This window comes from Miscanthus floridulus, chromosome 9 (assembly GCF_019320115.1).
Source record: "Miscanthus floridulus cultivar M001 chromosome 9, ASM1932011v1, whole genome shotgun sequence".
Classification (NCBI taxonomy): domain Eukaryota; kingdom Viridiplantae; phylum Streptophyta; class Magnoliopsida; order Poales; family Poaceae; genus Miscanthus; species Miscanthus floridulus.
Genome location: NC_089588.1, coordinates 114,728,161 through 114,747,734, shown reverse-complemented (window position 1 = coordinate 114,747,734; position 19,574 = coordinate 114,728,161). Strand labels below are relative to the sequence as shown.

At 48.3% G+C, this 19,574-nt stretch overlaps 1 protein-coding gene across 1 annotated transcript; it reads right to left on the bottom strand.

Annotated features, from left to right (window-relative positions):
* Window positions 1-16,756: 16,756 nt before the first annotated feature.
* On the bottom strand, window positions 16,757-19,359 carry LOC136482714 (laccase-15-like). Its single transcript, XM_066479913.1, has 6 exons — window positions 19,273-19,359; window positions 18,968-19,119; window positions 18,571-18,821; window positions 18,046-18,484; window positions 17,297-17,997; window positions 16,757-16,975 (listed from the first exon to the last, which is right to left on the bottom strand). Exons 1-6 carry the CDS (start codon window positions 19,357-19,359, stop codon window positions 16,800-16,802), a joined length of 1,806 nt encoding a protein of 601 aa, XP_066336010.1. The 3' UTR covers window positions 16,757-16,799.
* Between the last annotated feature and the right edge of the window lie 215 nt (window positions 19,360-19,574).

Genomic DNA, 19,574 nt, shown 5'->3' with positions numbered 1-19,574 from the left:
CACCGATATTATATTTATTTTCATATTTCTGTTCGGATTCGGATTCTAATACGGATAGTGTCAACTATGTCGGATAGGATACGATTGGATATCGACATCATAAATATGCGATTTGAGTATTCGGATACGGATACGGTATCGGATGTTGGATATCTGGACTCGGATACGGACAGATCTCAACCCCTCTAAACGGATTCGGTTTCGAATACGATCGAAAAATATCCGTACCGTTTTCATCCCTAACTAGGATGATGCATGGATAGAATACATAGTGGTTTTTTCTTCGTGTTTCGTTTGCAGACTTCATCAACATCAATATACACATTGGTAATTTCAATATGTTTTGCTAGTGTAATAACTCTTCCTGCGTTTATTTTTTTTCTTAAGGTCTCATTTGGTTACTGGGTAATCAGGCCTGGCCCAGGGGCGGGGCGGGAGGGGCAGCTGTCCCAGGCCCAGAGAGCCGATGGGCCCCTCCCCAGCCACGCAAACACCGGTACTCAGCAGTCAGCCCAGTAAAAGTAATACGCCAGATGACGAGTCACGCGTACGGCGTGGCGGCGTGCTCGGCTCGACGACCGACTCAGGTTCGCAAGTCGCAACGCTGCCCGGCTGACGGCTGCGATTTTTTTTATTTTTAACACTTTTTTAAAACTAATTTTAAATCTAACATTGTTTAACTTTTTTTAAACTAACACTTTTGATCGCGCCTGCTGCGCCATGCATTGTGGCGCAGCGAGAGGGGTGACGTGGCGACGACCGGAGCGCTGACCGGTGACATGGCAGGGTCTGCCGCGCCACCGATCTTGGCGCGGCAGTGACGCGCCATAGCCCATGGCGCGGTAGGACCAGATAAATAACGCCCGCGAGCCGCCCTCCCTCCCGCCTGGCCGCGAGCCACCCGCCCTCCCTTCTGCCTGCCCTCCTGCCCGCAGTGCCGTCGTCGTCCGCAGCGACTGCCGCGCCACGCACGCTGGCGCGACACGGACGCCCACACTGTAGTTCAACCCTCGCTGAGGTAAAATTTGATGCCTATTTCTTCATAATCAAAATTCTCGTACCTTCACTACCCCTTTATATTAATCGTTAGTCATTAGATTGAGAGATTCTTTTAAAATATACTTTAGCTGTTAATTTATCTTACATTGTATTATTGTTTGTATACTTTAATTGTTAATTTTTTACAATGTATTATTAATTATAGCGAAAACAAATGTCTAATTAAAAGACACATGAAATATAAATCTATTTATGTGTTTTTTGTGCACTAGACATACATATATATAGCAACAAATTTGGTTGGTTGAGTTTGTATGATTTAAATTGTTATATGCTTGTTTTCTTAAATGGAAGTATTAATTCAAATGACCATTTTACTCAAGCATATATTGAAAGCACTAGAACCTTCAAAATCATGCACAACATCGTCGATATCGTACTGCTATGAGTCCATCATAGCATTATGCGAAAAAAGTAGACATCTTGTATTTTTAGACATATTAGTATAGAGCATAGTACTAAGTATAACACACATGATAGTTCTCGGGCTACTCATCCCTAGGTTAAAATTATAATGAGCTGCTCTAGCAGATGCAGACAAGCTATTGTAATAATTTAATAAGAAACACTGGTCGACAGCAGGTCCATATATAGAAGTTGCTTATTTTTCTACTGAAGTTGTTTAATATATCTGTTAACGTTACTTTGAATATATGCATGTGCTTTCATATTATGTTCCTATTGCATAACAAGTAGTTCAAATTTTGCAATGCTACGTAATGTTAATTTGAATATTGTTAATTTGAATACTCTAACCCTTTGCTTATCAATTTGTAACAGGATGACCCCTCCCACATAGCACCCGTTGTACCCTCTTCTTGAGGTGGAGTACGACGAGCCGCACCGAGCACACATCTTGAGTGACACCGATGCAGAGGTGCCCTTGCCTCCTTTGAGGCCTCGCACGCACACCAAGGCACACCAGTGGGACGAGCGTTACGCGTCGTACATACGGCGTGCCGGCTTCCTCGAACTTGTCTGTGTTGTCAACTACGGTCTTTCACCCATTGACCCAGCACTACTTACTGCAGTTGTAGACATGTGCGAGTGCCTTCATTGTACGTAAACATTCTTATAACAAATTTGAGGCAACTAACAGTCGTTCTATTCTTATAACAGGTGGAGGCCTGAGACACACATGTTCCACCTATCTTGCGGCGAGATGACCTTGACCATGCAGGACATAAAGGCTATCTTTGGCCTTCGATTGGAGGGACTTTCAGTGACAGGTATAGTTGACAACGATCACTGGAGGGAGCTGGTGGTTCAGTTCACTGCTTTCTTCCACCAAACGACGATGTTTCAAAGAAAAATAAGTGAGCAATTCAAGCCTATTTAATACTTGCATTGCTTTCCTGCAGCCATCAGATCTCATTTTCTTTGGTGAATTTTAGGAAAAGGTCTGGTGTTAGGTCGTCGTGGATCACAAAGCGCTTTGATTACTTGGACCCACAGGCTGATGAGGCTTAGATCGACAGGTTCGCTAGAGTGTGGCTCTGGCACTTCCTTGGTGCTTTCCTCTTCCCAGACGCCTCGGGCAACACCGTCAGCTAGATTTTTCTTGACATACTACGCCAGTCGTGGGATAACATAGCGGCATACAGCTAGGGCAGCGCAGTCCTAGCATGGACATATCGACAACTATGCGTTGGCTGCTGTCACACCTAAGGGTATGCGAACCTTAGGGGTTGCTCCTACCTACTCCAGGTTTGGTGTTGAGAATGATGGCCCATTGGGAGGCCCCTTAATATTGGTTTACTGATAAGTGTACTTTGGTTCACTATATTCTTTGTGGCAGTAACATATGATTAAATTATTAATGGCTAATTCATTATCGTGTTCAATGCAGCATTGGAACGGGCATGATACACTCCCTACTGCTCTGTACATCTGGACGCAACAGAGTTAGTTAGAGGGAATGTGAGGCGTAAGTACAGGGAGTACACGGACGGTCTCGACGTCCTAACACAGCATCAGGTTACGCTCTCTTTACTATCATACATGTGTCTTGTTCGATGTACACTATATCACAACCTAACTCAATTGTGAAATGTTCTGGTGCATTGGTGTCCTTGATATGCTCTAGAGCTCGAGTACTATCTGAGTCCTGTCACTAGGGATGAGTCAGACGAGTATCGCTGCAACGTCCCTCTTATTTTCTTTAACGTGGTCGAGATTCACTTGCCCATCAGGGTTTGCAGGCAGTTTGAAAGAATGATAGGCTACCCACCACCGCTTTACTCCACCAACCAAGAATTGCATGGGTGCATTATCGATTAATAACAAAGCTACAATTTCTGATGTGTATATGGTACAACTAACAATCATTTTGTTGCAAGTATGACCGCAGGAAGAGATACAAGACCAAGGATTAACGCGTGACACACAATGCGTACATCCAGTTGTGGCAGAACAGGGACCGGCAGTTGATCGATGTGGGTCCCCACATGACCAGCACACCTTCGACGAGTACCTGCGGTGGCTTCACAGGTCTACAAGGAGACATATCAGGCCCCCGTACACTGAGGAGGCGATTGATGAGGATGACGAGGAAGATGTGATCAAAGATGTGTACGACGTTGCCACTAGGAATGACACACAACTACAGAGAGCCCCGCTTCAAAGATACGTGGTAAGATACTCGAATGGTATAATTTGTTTTCCATTTGGTATTAAGTATGTGTACTAAAACTGTCCAATCGTATTTCTGTATCTAGGCGACACAATTGTCAAAGCTGTCCAATGAAGCAGCGTTTTGGCTTCACAAGTCTAGAGGGCTAGGGCCAGGCGTTCTCAAGGCTTTTGTGGAGGTAAACATAAACTTTTCTGTTATGAAAATGTTTCTTTAGTGTATATGCATTTGGAAAATGCACTAACTTTAATGTCTATTGATGCAAAAGGTGAAGCGGAGCTGCAGGAAGCTAGCACAGAAGCTGAGCTACATGGACACTCCTTGGGTGGAACCGGCAGTCCCGACACGGTCGCGTGGCACGTCTTCTAGGTCTTTGAGGACACCAGTCGGCTCTTCTCAGCCGGTGATAGGTGCCATTTCCGCAGTGCGTACACCACCACATCATAGCGCTGGGAAGGACCCTGCAACCGAGGATGACGAGGACAACGATGACAACGACGACGATGACCCCCTAGGCTTCTACAAACAGCACCACCAGTGGGACGATTGGCCGTAGGACGAGATCGGCATGTCTCAGCTAGGTGATGCCCCGCTTGGTACCCAAGGAGCCTCACAGGTAGTAACAAAGGCAGTTTCTTCAAATATGTAGGCTCCATGAACTAACAATCATAAAGATTATAAGTAATTGTGCATATCATATACTTGCAGGGTACTGAAAGGTCCTAATGGCTAGAGGGGGGGGGTGAATAGCCTAATAAAAATTTCTACAACAACACTTAACCAAATGGTTAGACAATTATGAGGTGAAGCGAGTGTTGTGCTAGCCTACTCAAAATGCAAGCCACCTACCATAATTCTAGTTTAGATAGTGTCAATTCACACAAGAGCAATGACACTACCCTATGTTAGTGTGCTCTCAAAGGCTAACTAAAGAGCCACACCAACCAAGCATGCAAGCTCTCACAACTAGCTACACTAAAGAGCTTGTCAACTAGTTTGCGGTAAAGTAAAGAGAGTGATTAAGAGGGTTATACCGCCGTGTAGATGAATGAACCAATCAATCATGAAGATGAATAACAATGATGACCAATCACCTTAGAATCAATGATGAACACAATGATTTTTTACCGAGGTTCACTTGCTTGCCGGCAAGCTAGTCCTCGTTGTGGCGATTCACTCACTTGAAGGTTCACGCGCTAATTGGCTTCACATGCCAAACCCTCAATAGGGTGCTGCACAACCAACACAAGATGAGGATCACACAAGCCACGAGCAATCCACTAGAGTACCTTTTGGTGCTCCACCGGGGAAAGGTCAAGAACCCCTCACAATCACCACGATCAGAGCCGGAGACAATCACCACCTCCACTCGACGATCCTTGCTGCTCTAAGCCATCTAGGTGGCGGCAACCACCAAGAGTAACAAGCGAAATCCACAGCGAAACACGAACACCAAGTGCCTCTAGATGCAATCACTCAAGCAATGCACTTGGATCACTCCCAATCTCACTATGATGATGAATCAATGATGTAGATGAGTGGGAGGGCTTTGGCTTAGCTCATAAGGTTGCTATGTCAATGAAAATGGCCAAAGATATGAGCCACAACCGGCCATGGGGCTTAAATAGAAGCCCCCACGAAATAGAGCCGTTGTACCCCTTCACTGGGTACTCTACGCTCTGACCAGACGCTCCGGTCCACTTGACCGGACCCTAGGCTCAGCGTTCGGTCCACAGATGGATGCCACGTGTCATCGCCTTCAAACGCTGTTCGTCAGATTCCAACGGCTATGACGCTGACCGAACGCAGCAGCTTCAACTGACCGGACACTGAACCCCCAGCGTCTGGTCATTTCCAGTAAGGTACCGACCTCGACCGGACACGTTCGGTTAAAACTGACCGGACGCTGGAACCTCAGCGTCTGGTCGAGTACAGTAAGGGTCGAAACCTGGTTTTCCTCGACCGGACGCGTCCGGTCCACCTCGACCGGACACAGCCAGCGCCCGGTGGTAAACCCTAGCCACTGTACCGATAGTCAACGCGACCAGACGCATGCAGTCAGCGTCCGGTGCTTCTGGATTCAACGTCCGGTAACTGGATCGACGCTGGCATCAGCTCTGTTCTTACTTCTATCTTCTCCACCCTTGCTCCAATGTGCCAACCACCAAGAATTTGCATCCGGCGCAATAGAGGGACCCAAACCCATCTCAACCCTGCAAACACCTTGTGTACATGTGTTAGCGTATTTTCACAAATATTATCAAGGGTGTTAGCACTCCACTAGATCCTAAATGCATATGCAATGAGTTAGAGCATCTAGTGGCACTTTGATAACCGCATTCCAATACGAGTTTCACCCATCTTAATAGTACGGCTATCAAACCTAAATGTGATCACACTCTCTAAGTGTCTTGATCACTAAAACAAAATAGCTCCTACAAGTTATACCTTTGCCTTGAGCTTTTTGTTTTTCTCTTTCTTCTCTTCAAGTTTAAGCCCTTGATCATCTCCATGCTATCACCATTGTCATGTTATGATCTTCATTTGCTTCTCTACTTAAAGTGTGCTACCTATCTCATGATCACTTGATGAACTAGGTTAGCACTTAGGGTTTCATCAATTCACTAAAACCAAACTAAAGCTTTCAGGTACGAGCCATACACACCAGCAATGCGACCACACCGATGTTGGCTACACTCCCAATGTGTTGCCTACAAATCCAAAAAGACAGAGGCGTCTGATAGATCCTTACACTCTTAGGACTTAGTTGGTTATGTCAAACTTATATCGAACAAATATTGTCGTCCAAAACTTATGTCGAACAAATGTTATGTCCGAAACTTATGTCGTCCGAAACTTAGTTGGTTATGTCGAACAAATGTCGAACTTATTTCCAAAACTTGTCAACTTGCACGCGAACTCCATTTATTTGCTTCATATTCGTTTCAATGCGCCGCGGCAGCACTGCCGACGAGATTAACTAGCAACTAGTTCAGGACTTGGCAGTCCCGACGTATCTAGCACCGGTGGTCAGCGTGTTGACCCCGATCCTCCCAAGCTTGGTCATCGCCGCCACTCAATCACCAAAGAAGGCACCCTGGTTGAACGTGTAGTAGTCGACCATGCTGCGCGACCACATGTCAGAGCACATGGTAGAAGGCGTTGTGGAAGCCCACCGGCGAGGGGTCGAGGAAGGCGAAGGTGTTGGGGTCGGAGCTGCAGGTGGTGTTCAGTTGCGACGCGCCGTTCATTGCAATTGAAGCGGGTCTTCTGTCTGCGTCAAGGTCTTGCCGCGCCATGGGCTATGGTGCGTCAGTGCTGCGCCAAGACCGATGGCGCGGCAGACCCTGCCACGTCACCAGTCAGCGCCCCGGTTGTCGTCACGTCACCCCTCTCACCGCGCCACCATGCATAGCGTGGCACAGGCTTTTCGCCGCGCTATGGCAATAGGCGCGGCCAAAAGTGTTAGTTTTGAAAAAAAATTAAACAGTGTTAGATTTAAAATTAGTTTATAAAAAGTGTTAAAAATAAAAAAAATCACGGCTGCCGCCTGCACGTCCACTCATCTAGGTTCATATAGGATCAAGATGGTGGACAAGAGGGAGATAAATAGTATTTTTTTTAAAATTAATGCACCGACTAAACGAAATAAATACGGAATTAAAACTAATGGTCTAGCCAAGACTACATCACTCTATCTAAATTCACAAGCACCTTATAAAGATCCTAATTAGGCAAGAAAGGTGCTGGGCTAACTAGAGCTCACATAATCAATTCTAAGAGTAAGGTCATACAAACTTATGCCACTAGTACTTTAAGCAACGGGGGAGCTCCTACACATGCTACTAAGCAAAAGCAAAAAGCCACCTAACCTCACAAGTAATGTTCAATAACAAGGCTACACAAGCCAAATTATAGAGCGCAAATTACTTAGCTACACAAACTAAGCAATGTGACTAACAAGGTTACTAAACCCAAATTAGCCACGTAAGGGAGCTACTTCTATGCTACACAAGCAAGAAGGTAACTAGCCAACTACACAAGTCAACTAATTACAAGAGCAACTACACAAGCGTAAGTCTATGCGGACGGCGGCTAGCATAGGCCAGCGCACGAGATGGGCGTGGCCGTCAGCGGACTGGGGGCGGCGGACGGTGTCAAACCTGGGGCGGTGGCCTTTGGCAAACTTGAGGAAGGCGGATCTAGGGGTGGCACACCTAGGGGCGGCAGCCGGTGGCGGACCTTGGGGCGGCGGGCGGCGGCGCATGGGAGGGGCGCGCTTGCGGGAGTTGGAGGCGGAGATGAAGTTCTGGGCATATAAAATAAAAAAGTACCTAGATTATTTCTACGAAAGTCAAATTGTTAGATTTCAAAGAGGAACTAAATAAAACAAAAAGATTAGTCATATTATTTCTATAGAAGCCGAATAGGAAACTTTCAAAGAAAAACCAAATAAAACATACAGAAAATAAAAAAAGAGTACCCAGATATGGAAGCCAAATTTAAAAAAATTTAAAGGAAAACCAAATAAAACATACAGAGAATCAAAAAACAAAAAAAATAATCAGATAACTGTTAGAGAAATTCTGACCATTTTTATTTATGAATAGTCTATTTACATCAATTAAACACAAAATTTACACTAAAATAAAAATGGTAAAATATATCCTAGTAAGAAGTTACGCTGTTTCTACTAAAAAAATAAATCTACACGCATACATAAAGGGCAAGGTGATGTGATGGGTAAGCATTAACTTATCTGCACCGACACCTACACGGGTTAGCATGCATGCTGGCCGCCTGCACCTGCACTTCTTTTTTGGGATGGCCTGCACCTGCACCTATCACGTCATCATGCACCTACACAGGCCACGCCCGATTACGCATAGGCCAAGTCCGACATGACCGCGACCACGGCCGTGACCAGGCTCGCGGGCGGTATTTACCTGCCTAGCCGCGTCTTGATGAGTGGCACGGTGGATCATGGCACGGTCATTGATCAGCGTCTCGGTCGTCGTCACGTCAACTTTCTTGTCGTGCCACTATGTATTTCGTCACGTCAAAAAAATAGACGTGACAAAAAGTGTTAATTTTAAAGAAAAAAAATTAAACAATATTAGATTTAAAATTAGTTTACAAAAAGTGTTAAAAATAAAAAAATATGCGAAGGTAAGCGTATGTGGGTACACACGCGCGGGTAAACAATTGCTCGGTGTAAAAAAACTCGACCGACGGCAGCGCCAGAATGCAAAACACACCTGTTTCATATGTTTCTGCCGTCAGATTCTGATAGGCCCACATGTCAGATATAAAATCTAGAGACATGATCTATAATGGGTATGAAATTTTTACGGTAACAATTAATTTTCAATTCCTTCGCTCATTTATAGTATAGATTATAAAGTTAATCTCCACTATAAGTCTATCTCAATATACAAGCCATCCAAATTATCTCTCCACTACTAACTATCCACATCGTCTACCACTAATAGTCATATCATCCCACTAACTTCCAACCTCTTAATTAGAATACATATCATCTCCACTTAATACCTCTTAATTAAAAGATTTATATATATATATATATATATATATATATATATATATATATATATCATCTCCACTTAATTTTATTCTAAATGCTTCTAAATTCCGGTAGCAATGTGCGGGGTATCTTTTAGTATTTTTCAAAGATGTGGAACCACTACGGGATACAGTTGCTTTGTCGAGTGCTAGGGCACTCGGTAAAGCCCCAAAAACACTCAGCAAAGCGTTTGCCGACACTCGGCAAACGACACTCGGTAAATTGTTTAACGGCAAACAGTATTTGTCGAGTGTTTTTTGTCGGGCACTCGTCAAAGACTTTGCTGAGTGCCCAAAAAACACTCGGCAAACATTTTTTTCAAAAAAAAAATAAAAAAACAAGCCGGCCGCCTCCACCCTTGCCTCCCACCGCCACGCCACGAAGCCTGCCACCGCTAGCACCAGCCTGCCACCACCAGGGCGCCACCATTGCCTTCCACCGCCATGCCAGGAAGCCCGCCGCCGCCAGCACCACCACCACACCACCACTGGCTGCCACCACCACCAAGCCCGCCACCGACAGCACCAGCCCCCCGCCACCACGCCCGCGCCGTGCGCTCGGGCCTCCTTGCGGACCGCTACCTCGCAAACGCGCTACTCGCCTTCTACGTCCACCTCCCAGGCCACCTGCCGCATGCGCTCGCCCAGGCCACTGGTGAGGGAGTGGACGACAGATCCAGGGGAGGGGCGCCGCTGGTGAGGGAGGGGAGGGAGGGGGCGGCGGATCCAGGAGAGGGGCACTGCCTGTGAGGGAGGGGAGGGGTGGGGCGGCGGATCCGGGGAAGGGGCGCCGCCGGTGAGGGAAGGGAGGGGTGGGGCGACAGATTCGGGGGAGGGGCGCCGCCAGTGAGGGAGGGGAGGGGCAGGGCAGTGGATCCAGGGGAGGGACGCCACCGGTGAGAGAGGTGAGGGGCGGGGCGGCAGATCCGGGGGAGGGGCACCACCGGTGAGGGAGGGGCTGAGGAAGAGAGGGAGGGGAGGGGCCGGCTGCCGGCGGGAGGAGGGGAGGCACCGGCCACATGCGGGAGAGGATGGGAGGGAGCGAGCTGAGAGGAAGGGGAGGGGGTGTGTGCGTGAGGGAGGGAGGGGCGGGTGGGTTTTTTTCTCCATTTTTTTGCTTTGCCGAGTGTTGTTTTTGGACACTCGGCAAACCTCTCTTTTTGCCGAGTGTTTTTTTGTGACACTCGGTAAACCCCCTATTTGTCGAGTGTTTTTTGTTTGACACTCAACAAACCCCTCTCTTTGCCGAGTGTTTTTAGGATAGCACTCGGTAAAGAATTTGTTTGCCGAGTGCCCGAAGGAATGCACTCGGCAAACATAAAAACACTCAGCAAATTTGAGGTTTCCGGCAGTGAACTCGCATGTGGAGTCATCCCACATGACGTGGAACTCGCTCGCTCGTCCCTAAATTTTCATGGACTGTCAGGACCGATGACCTGCACTCGGTGCTGAAGGAGAAAGTGGAGTCTGCTGTGCCGGGCTCGGCAGGAGGAAAGCCTGTTCGGCCCAGGAAGAAGAGTGTCTGGGTGTTTGGGCCTCAGTGGGAAAATGAGTGAGCCCAGCTTGTAATGAGTGCATGCATGAGTCTGTTAGCATATATGAGTTGGCTTCGCCCATGGAAAGGGTATGAAGATTGTAACTGAATATCTTAAACTACAAGCAAAGCTTCGTCTGCTTTCAGTTTCTCTTGCTCTGCTGCCTCGCCCTTGCTCTGATTCCTCTTTCCCTTCCTCCAATTGCTGACAAATTGGTATCCAAAGCCTATCATTCCTTGGCCGATCTATCGTATCCCCATCCTGGAACCCCACGAAATTATCCACGATTATTTCACCAGATTCTCGGTGCCATGGATCCCAACACCAAGCTCCTAATGGATGAGCTCAAGTCCATGAAGAACTACCTCAAATCATCCCTTGGTGGGCATATTGGGGAGGTGGAGGCGTCGTTGGGCAAGCGGATCGGGGCGGTGGAGTATTCCATCATGGATCAATTCAACCGGTTGGAGGATGCCGCTAAGGTGTTCGATGAATGGAAGCCTAAGGTGGATGCGTCGGTGGCAGAGTTACGCTCAGAGTTGGGGGCGGTCCGCAAGTCTGACGAGGTGGTGGAGCAGTTGCGCGAGGAGATGATCGCCCTTCTCAAATCTATGAGTCGTGTGGTGCTTGACTCGGAGCTGGCGACTTCTGTTGGGGTCCTGAAGTCCCATCCCGTGGTGGCCACGGCGATATCATCTGCCGGGCACCCGGCCATCAGCCCATCTGTTGGGCACAGCATTGCACATCATCACCGGGGGCTCGAGTCTTTGGCTCAGCCCTCGGTCAAGGGTAAGCCAACCATCCACTCCCTTCCCCAACCTGCCCATCATTTTGTCTTGCATCGATCTCTCTCTAGTTCTACTTTGGACATGGGGGATCGAGAGATTTCTGGTGTTGAGGGCGCATCGCATGAGTATCGCACGCATTGGGGGCCTCAGTATTCTAGTAGCAAGCTACCGAAGATGGATTTTCTAGTTTTTGATGGAGAGGATCCAAAACTGTGGCTCAGTCATTATGACAATTATTTTGACATGTATTCTGTTGAGCCCAGTCAATGGATTCGTGTAGCCATGATGCGGATGACAGGCGCTGCATCTCACTGGCTGCAGTCCTTGGATCCAAAGGTGAAGAAGGTTAGCTGGGAGGAGTTTTGTCAGATGGTCCTATATCATTTTGGTCGGGATCAGTATGAGTTGTTGATTCGCTAGTTGTTTCACATCCGTCAAACTGGGAATGTTCAGGAGTATGCAGATAGGTTCACTAGTTTGGTAGATAAGCTCATAGCTTATGGCAAAACTACTGATCCCTTGTTTTATGCTATGTGCTTTGTGGACGGGTTGAGGGATGACATTCGTTCTGCTGTGCATATGCAATGCCCATCTTTTGTGGATGCTGCCTGTGTTCTTGCCTTGTTGTAGGAAGAACTGGTGGATCCTGGGCGGAGGAAGTCGGTGTCCAAGTCTCTGCCCATGCTATCGGCGGCTACCACTCCTGATCGTGGCACTCGGGCAGCTGCGGGTGGGGCTCAGGCTGATGACCATCAGCCCCGTGGCTTGAAGGACAAGTTGAACACACTGTGGTCTTACCGGCGTGCCCGCGGCTTGTGTGTTCGATGTGGTGAGAAATGGTCTCGCGACCACAAATGTCCAGAAGCCCTTCAGTTGCACGCTCTCCTGGAGTTCTGGGACATGTGCCATTTGGATGACTCTAAATGTGTTGATCCAGTCACCAATGAGGAGGATTTAGTTCAAGTTTTTGCTGTTCAGGTGTTAGCGTCAGTTGCTACTTCTACTCCAGTTTGCTCTATCCATCTTGAGGGTTTAGTTCAAGGCATTCTAGTGCAGATTTTGGCAGATTCTAGCAGTACTTGTTCTTTTGTCAGCACTGATCTAGCTAGCATGCTGTCTGGTGGCCAATCCCTGGCAGTTCCACCCCGAGTTTGACTTGCTAATGGTAATACCATTGAGTGTCCCTAGTTTTTCAGTGATCTATCATGGGAGTGTAGTAATGTCAGTTCAATTCAGCTTTCTTGGCTTTACCTATGCCATCATATGATATGATTTTTGGCATGGACTGGTTAGCAGGTCATAGCCCTATGCATATTGATTGGCAGCACAAGTGGCTCTTGATTCCTCATGGCCAGACTATGGTTCGCTTGCAAGGGAAGTTGATGGCATTACCAGAAGGTTCAGTTATCCAAGTGACTACCTTGTCAGCTGAAGACACTGCTCAACCCACTCCTGTTCATCCAGCAGTATCTGAGCTATTACAAAAGTTTGAATCAGTTTTTGCTCCTCCAATTGGTTATCCTCCTGCACGGCCTTTTGATCACGCTATACCTCTTATTCTAGGGGCCTCACCTGTGCAAGTTCATCCTTACCGCTACCCACCTGCTGTCAAGGATCGAATTGAGCAGCAAGTAATGGATATGCTCAAGGCTGGCATCATTCAACCAAGTAACAGTTCGTTTTCTTCTTCGGTCTTACTTGTCAAGAAAAAGGATGGGTCCTTCAGATTCTGTGTGGATTTCCAGCACTTGAATGCGATTACTGCTAAGGCCAAGTATCTGGTACCGATGATCGAGGAGTTGTTGGATGAGCTGACCCATGCTTCATGGTTTACTTGTTTGGATCTTATAGCCGGCTATCACCAGATCCGCTTGCAGCCGGGTGAAGAACCAAAAATAGCTTTTCAAACCCACTCGGGTAAGTATGAGTTCCGAGTCATGGCATTTGGTCTCACGGGGGCACCGACCACATTCCAGAAGGCGATGAATACTACCCTGGCATCATTGCTTCGCAAGGGAGTTTTGGTTTTCTTTGATGATATCCTCATTTACAGCCAGTCGCTTGAAGAGCATTTGGTCCACCTTCGGCAGGTGTTGGAACTTTTGCGCCGTGATCAGTGGCAGGTTAAACGCTCCAAATGTGTCTTCGCTCAACATCAGTTGAAGTATTTGGGGCATGTCATTTCAGAGCAGGGAGTGGCGACTGACCCAGACAAGGTTCAAGCAGTTTTGAATTGGCCAGTACCATCTTCAGCTAAGGAGCTTCGTAGCTTCTTAGGGTTAGCGGGCTACTACAGGCATTTTGTGAAGCATTTTGGGGTGATTTCTCGGCCTCTCATGGACTTGCTGAAGAAAGGGGCCTTGTTCTTATGGTCCACAGTTCATGATGCTGCCTTCCATGCTCTGAAGCAGGACCTGACATCTGCTCCTATGTTGGCTTTACCGGATTTTTCTAAGCCCTTTTGTGTGGAGATAGATGCCAGTGGGACGGGCATTGGGGCAGTACTTACACAAGATGGTCATCCACTAGCTTTCCTCAGTAAATCTCTGTGTCCACGTTCTCAAGGTCTCTCTATATATGAAAAAGAATACCTGGCTATCCTATTGGCACTGGAACATTGGCGTAGCTATTTACGATACGCTGAATTTCGCATTGTGACTGATCAGAAGAGTTTGGTTCAGCTGTCGGAGCAGCGACTGCATACGCCTTGGTAGCAAAAGGTTTTTACCAAGCTCCTTGGGTTGCAGTATCAGATTGTGTATCGCAAGGGAGTGGATAATCGCGCTGTTGATGCTCTGTCTCGCGTACCGACACTGCATTGTTCTGCGGTCTCTATGGTTCAACCGCAATGGTTGCAAGAGGTGGTTGCTTCTTATGAATCAGATGCACATGCGTAATAGTTGATTGCGAAGTTGGTTCTTGATCCAGCAGTTGTTCCCCGTTTCACTTTTCGGGATGGATTGCTGCGCTACAATCATCGCATCTGGATCAGTCATCATGAGGAGCTCCAGACTTGTATCATCGCTGCCCTCCGCGACAGCGCTGTAGGAGGTCACTCTGGGATTCTAGTCACTTATCACCGTATCAAGCAGTTGTTTGCCTGGACCGGTTTGAAAACAGCAGTCCACGACTTTGTACGCTCATGTCTCACTTGTCAACAAGCCAAGCTAGACCGTTCGCGATTACCTAGTCTCTTGCAACCCTTGTCGGTTCCAGATCATGCTTGGTAGGTAATCTCTATGGATTTCATTGAAGGTCTTCCATTGTCCGGTGGCTTTGATTGTATTCTGGTTGTTGTGGACACCTTCTCCAAGTATGCACACTTTTTGGGCCTGAAGCATCCTTTCACTGCTGCTAGGGTAGCTAAACTGTTTTTATCACAAGTCTACAAGTTGCATGGGTTGCCCAATGCTATTGTCTCTGATAGGGATCGTATCTTTACCAGTCACTTGTGGAAGGAGCTGTTCAAGTTGGCTGGGGTTGATTTGTACATGAGTTCAGCATATCACCCGTAGTCCGATGGACAAACAGAGAGGGTCAATCAGTGCTTGGAGGCTTTTCTCAGGTGTTATGTCCATGCTTGTCCACGCCGTTGGAGTTCCTGGCTTGATGTGGCGGAGTTCTGGTACAATACCTCATTACATTCAGCTCTCGGCCACTCGCCATTCGAGGTGCTGTATGGGTTTGCTCCTCGCCAGTTTGGGCTCTTGGCTGCTGATGATCGCCCCATCTCTGATCTGTTTGAATGGTTTCCGGACCGTGATCTGATGACTCAATTGGTCAAGCAGCATCTACATCGAGCCAAGCAGCGCATGAAGAAGCAGGCGAATGAACGTCGTTCCAAGCACGAGTTTCAGGTTGATGAGTGGGTTTTTCTTAAGCTACAACCCTATGTACAGTCGTCTTTGGTAGACCGTGCTAACCAGAAGCTGCCATTCAAGTTTTTCGGGCCCTTTCATATCATTGAGCGTATTGGGTCCGTTGCCTACCGTTTGGAGCTTCTTGCTTCTTCCTCTATTGACCCTGTTTTTCATGTGTCCTAGCTCAAGAAAGCAGTAGGCGGTTAGCATGTTGTAGAGAAGAATCTGCCTTCTTCTTCCATTCGTTGGAGCATTCCTGAGAGGATTCTTCAACGTCGATCCATCTTCAAAGGTGCGGTTCCTGTGTGCCAAGGACTGATCAAATGGTCTCAGTTGCCTTCATCCTGTCAACATGGGAAGATCTAGACTACCTTCGTCAACAGTTTCCGTGCGCTGCTGTCTGGGGACATCTAGGCGCGCAAGGGAGAGGGGATGTCAGGACCGATGACCAGCACTCGGTGCCGAAGGAGCAAGTGGAGTCTGCTGTGCCGGGCTCGGCAGGAGGAAAGCTTGTTCAGCCCAGGAAGAAGAGTGTCCAGGTGTTTGGGCCTCAGTGGGAAAACGAGTGAGCCCAGCTTGTAACGAGTGCGTGCGTGAGTCTGTTAGCATATATGAGTTGGCTTCGTCCACGAAAAGGGTATGAAGATTGTAACCAAATATCTTAAACTACAAGCAAAGCTTCGTCTGCTTCCGGTTCCTCTTGCTCTGCTGCGTCGCCCTTGCTCCGATTCCTCTTTCACTTCCTCCAATTGCTGACATGGACCCCCTACAGGCTATGAGAAGTGGGTACAGGCTCCAAGTACCAACGACAAGGGTTGGCTGTCGTCTATGGGCAATGTTAGGGATGCGGCGGCAGGCAGGCTGGAAGGGTGTAGCGTGGACTGTTCGGAGGCAGCTCCAAGTACTGACTGTTTAGTGCAGTGGCGGGGGGGGGGGGGGGGGGGGGGGGGGGGGGGGGGGGGCAAGGGTACGGCATGGGAAGTGCGGAGGGTAGCGCCGTGGGGTGGGGGACTCTGCTGATACTACAAAAATAAAGTAAAATAAACCGGCGGTCCAGCAATAAAAAAATGGAAGTTCTGAATTGCACCATCTCTTAAGTTTAGTAACCGCCGGAATGTTTTACTCAAAAATTATTAGATATCCAGCAATAAATTTGTACCAACTGCCTTGCTGGCAACTAAATAATTGCTGGTTTAGCTAATCAGAAAGCTGGTGCCAAGAGATAAACTCTTAAGTGTGAGACACTATTTTTCTTTTGCGGATCACAACACGTATGTATGCAATACTCACCCATATAAATACATGCACACGCACACCGCCATACACTGACGAGCACCTTCGCTTATTTAGCTTTGAGGAAGAATTCTTGAGGCTTGAGACTATTACCATGGCTACATGATGAGAATACAGGCGGTGGAGGGAGAGAAGTGTCAGCTGTTGTCCCATCCTCTACAATGAACACTGCAGCCATGCCCATGGACAAATGGAAATCATAGTGGCAATGCATGAACCACATCCCTGTATAACACAGAAAATTAGATCCATGGGGTGTTACTTCGGCACCAACAATGACTATCCAATACGTGTGATATCCTTTGAATCTTAGTGTTTCAATTCGTTTAAAATTCAGAACTGGATATTTGTAAGGAACAGTAATCTAGTTTGCACCTCTTTTTCTCTGTAATTCAGACTTATGATTGTCATCACATGAATTTTAAAATTCATCCTGCTACTCTCCAAATAGATTGAATCCAAACTTGAAAACTGTATTGTTGTGTGTGCATGTAAGGACCCGAGAACAGGTAAATAAAATAAAAATTAAACGAGTGTGCACTGCACCTGGATTGTCGGCGACAAATCTGACGGCGACCCAGCCGAGCCTGGGGACGAGAACGGTGTTCCTCACCGGCGGATCCACCAGGTTGTACCTCGCCACGTCCCTCGCCGCGTCGTAGTTCCCAAGGCCCTGGGCGAGCACGAACATGTCGTGCCCGTGCAGGTGCATCGGGTTGGAGTCACCCTGCCACATGGCCGTGCTCTGGAACACCACCTCCACCACGGCGCCGTGCCGGAACCGGCGCACCACCGTCGCCCTGGACGTCGGCTCCAGCTCCTCCTCCTCGGGCCCCGTCGGCATCAGGGCGCTGTCGGTGAAGTTGAACATCCTCGGTGGCCCGTCAGGAAGCTCGACCACCATGTCGTCCATGCTGCTTGTGTTGCGGTAGTACGAGTCCAGCATTGAGGTCTTCAGATCAGGCAGCTCGAAGGAGACGTTGTTCATGGTCGCCACGCTGATGGTCTCGTCGCTGTCCCCCCTCTTGCAGGACTGCTGGCCTCGCCGACGGCAGACGGATCCGAGCCCGAGCGTGACGAACATACGCTCGTCCACCTGCGCCGGTACTGCCGGCAGGTGCTGCGCGTGTCGCCGGCGCAGGCTGGTCAGGTTGCCGCGGAAGTAGAACGACGTCATCATGTCGAACTCGTCGGGCATCTCGGGCGCCACTGGAGCATCATCGGATCTTGGACGACGACGACGTGAGCTCAGCGCGGCCGCCGCGCCATTGCTATGGTTGTGGTTGCTGCTGTACTTGTACAGCACCGTCGCTCTTGTAGCGAACGCCGGGATCTGGGGGTCCGGCGGCGGCGTGAGGATGGGCTTGGCGACCATGTAGTAAGACCTGTCAGGGGGCGCGTCGGCCACAACCAAGGCGTCCACCGTCTCGCCGGGCGAAATGGCGAGGATGTCGGTGCGGTAGGGGTTCACGTAGTTGGCGTCGCCGGCGACCACCGTGAACTTGTGCCCGGAGATCCTGAGATAGTACTCGGAGAAGAGGGCGGCGTTGATTACTCGTAGTAGGTATGTCTTTCCAGGCTCCATGTCCAACACATACCCAACTTCCACTGCTCCTTCACAGTTGAAGAGATCTCCAAGCTTGCCATTGATGGTGGATGCACTGGGTTGGTCATCGAGGAAACCATGCACGAAATCCCTGTCCATCTGTTCAAGGTCCATCTCCCACCACTCCCCTAATCGACATTACCAATACCACATCAGCAAACGTCTGCGTATCATAGATGATCTATAATGTGAATTTGTGAAATAATTCACAAACCTATCACGATGGGGATCTCCCTATGAGCCTTCGGAAACGGATACGAGTTGGCGCCGCCATGTCTTGGCCGGATGATGAAGGCTCCATGGACGGTACCACGGAGGCTGAAGACATGAGCGTGCCACCACAGCGTTCCTTCCTGACCGGCGACGTCGAACCGGTAGGTGAAGTTGTGGTTGGGCAGGATGGGGCATTGGGTGATCATTGGCACGCCGTCGACCCAGCAGTTCAGCTGCTGCTTCACTCCGTGCCTGCAAGGGAAAACACAAAACAAAAGATTCAGGAAATGGAACTCTGACGAAAAAAATGCGAAATGAAAAGTGTGATCATGATGACTTTTGTTCTTAAAACGAAATTGGGATGAAGAGTTGTACATATGGAGTGATGGACTACATACCAATGTATTGTCATGTTGTGGGGTGACTGGTTTACAACATGAACTATTACAGAGTCCCCTTTAGTGGCTTCTATCATCGGCCCCGGCAACTGCCCATTCACCACGGTGACCAGGGTCTCCCTGCACAGGTGTGTCATTCTCATCTGGCTCACCTACATATATACATGCATGTTCCTACAAATCAATCAAAGGTTCAATGGCTTGTTAAAAGTTCAGAACGGCTGTGCAGCTGATTCAGAGTTTTCAGAAAATGTAGCAAATAAATGTGCAGGCCAAATTGTGGCATGAAGAAGCATGTTGCTTACCACAAAGGTTTGCTCGATGAGTGCCGCAGATGCTCGTGTACTCATGGCGGAGAGGATGAAGACAACAGCAGTGACCGCTGCGGCCATAGGAGAGAGGTTCGAGCTCTCCATAGAATGCATCTGTGTATGGTTTGCTGTGCAGTGTACAGAATACATGTATTGGAAGGTACTGGATAGGAGTAAAAGTTAAGTGGCTGCGTTGACGAAGAACTAGACAATAGGCCCAAAGCCCCCAAGTCACACATGCATGCATGTGTGCCAGTTGAATGCGTCGTTAACGGAGATTGCACATCATTAATTGT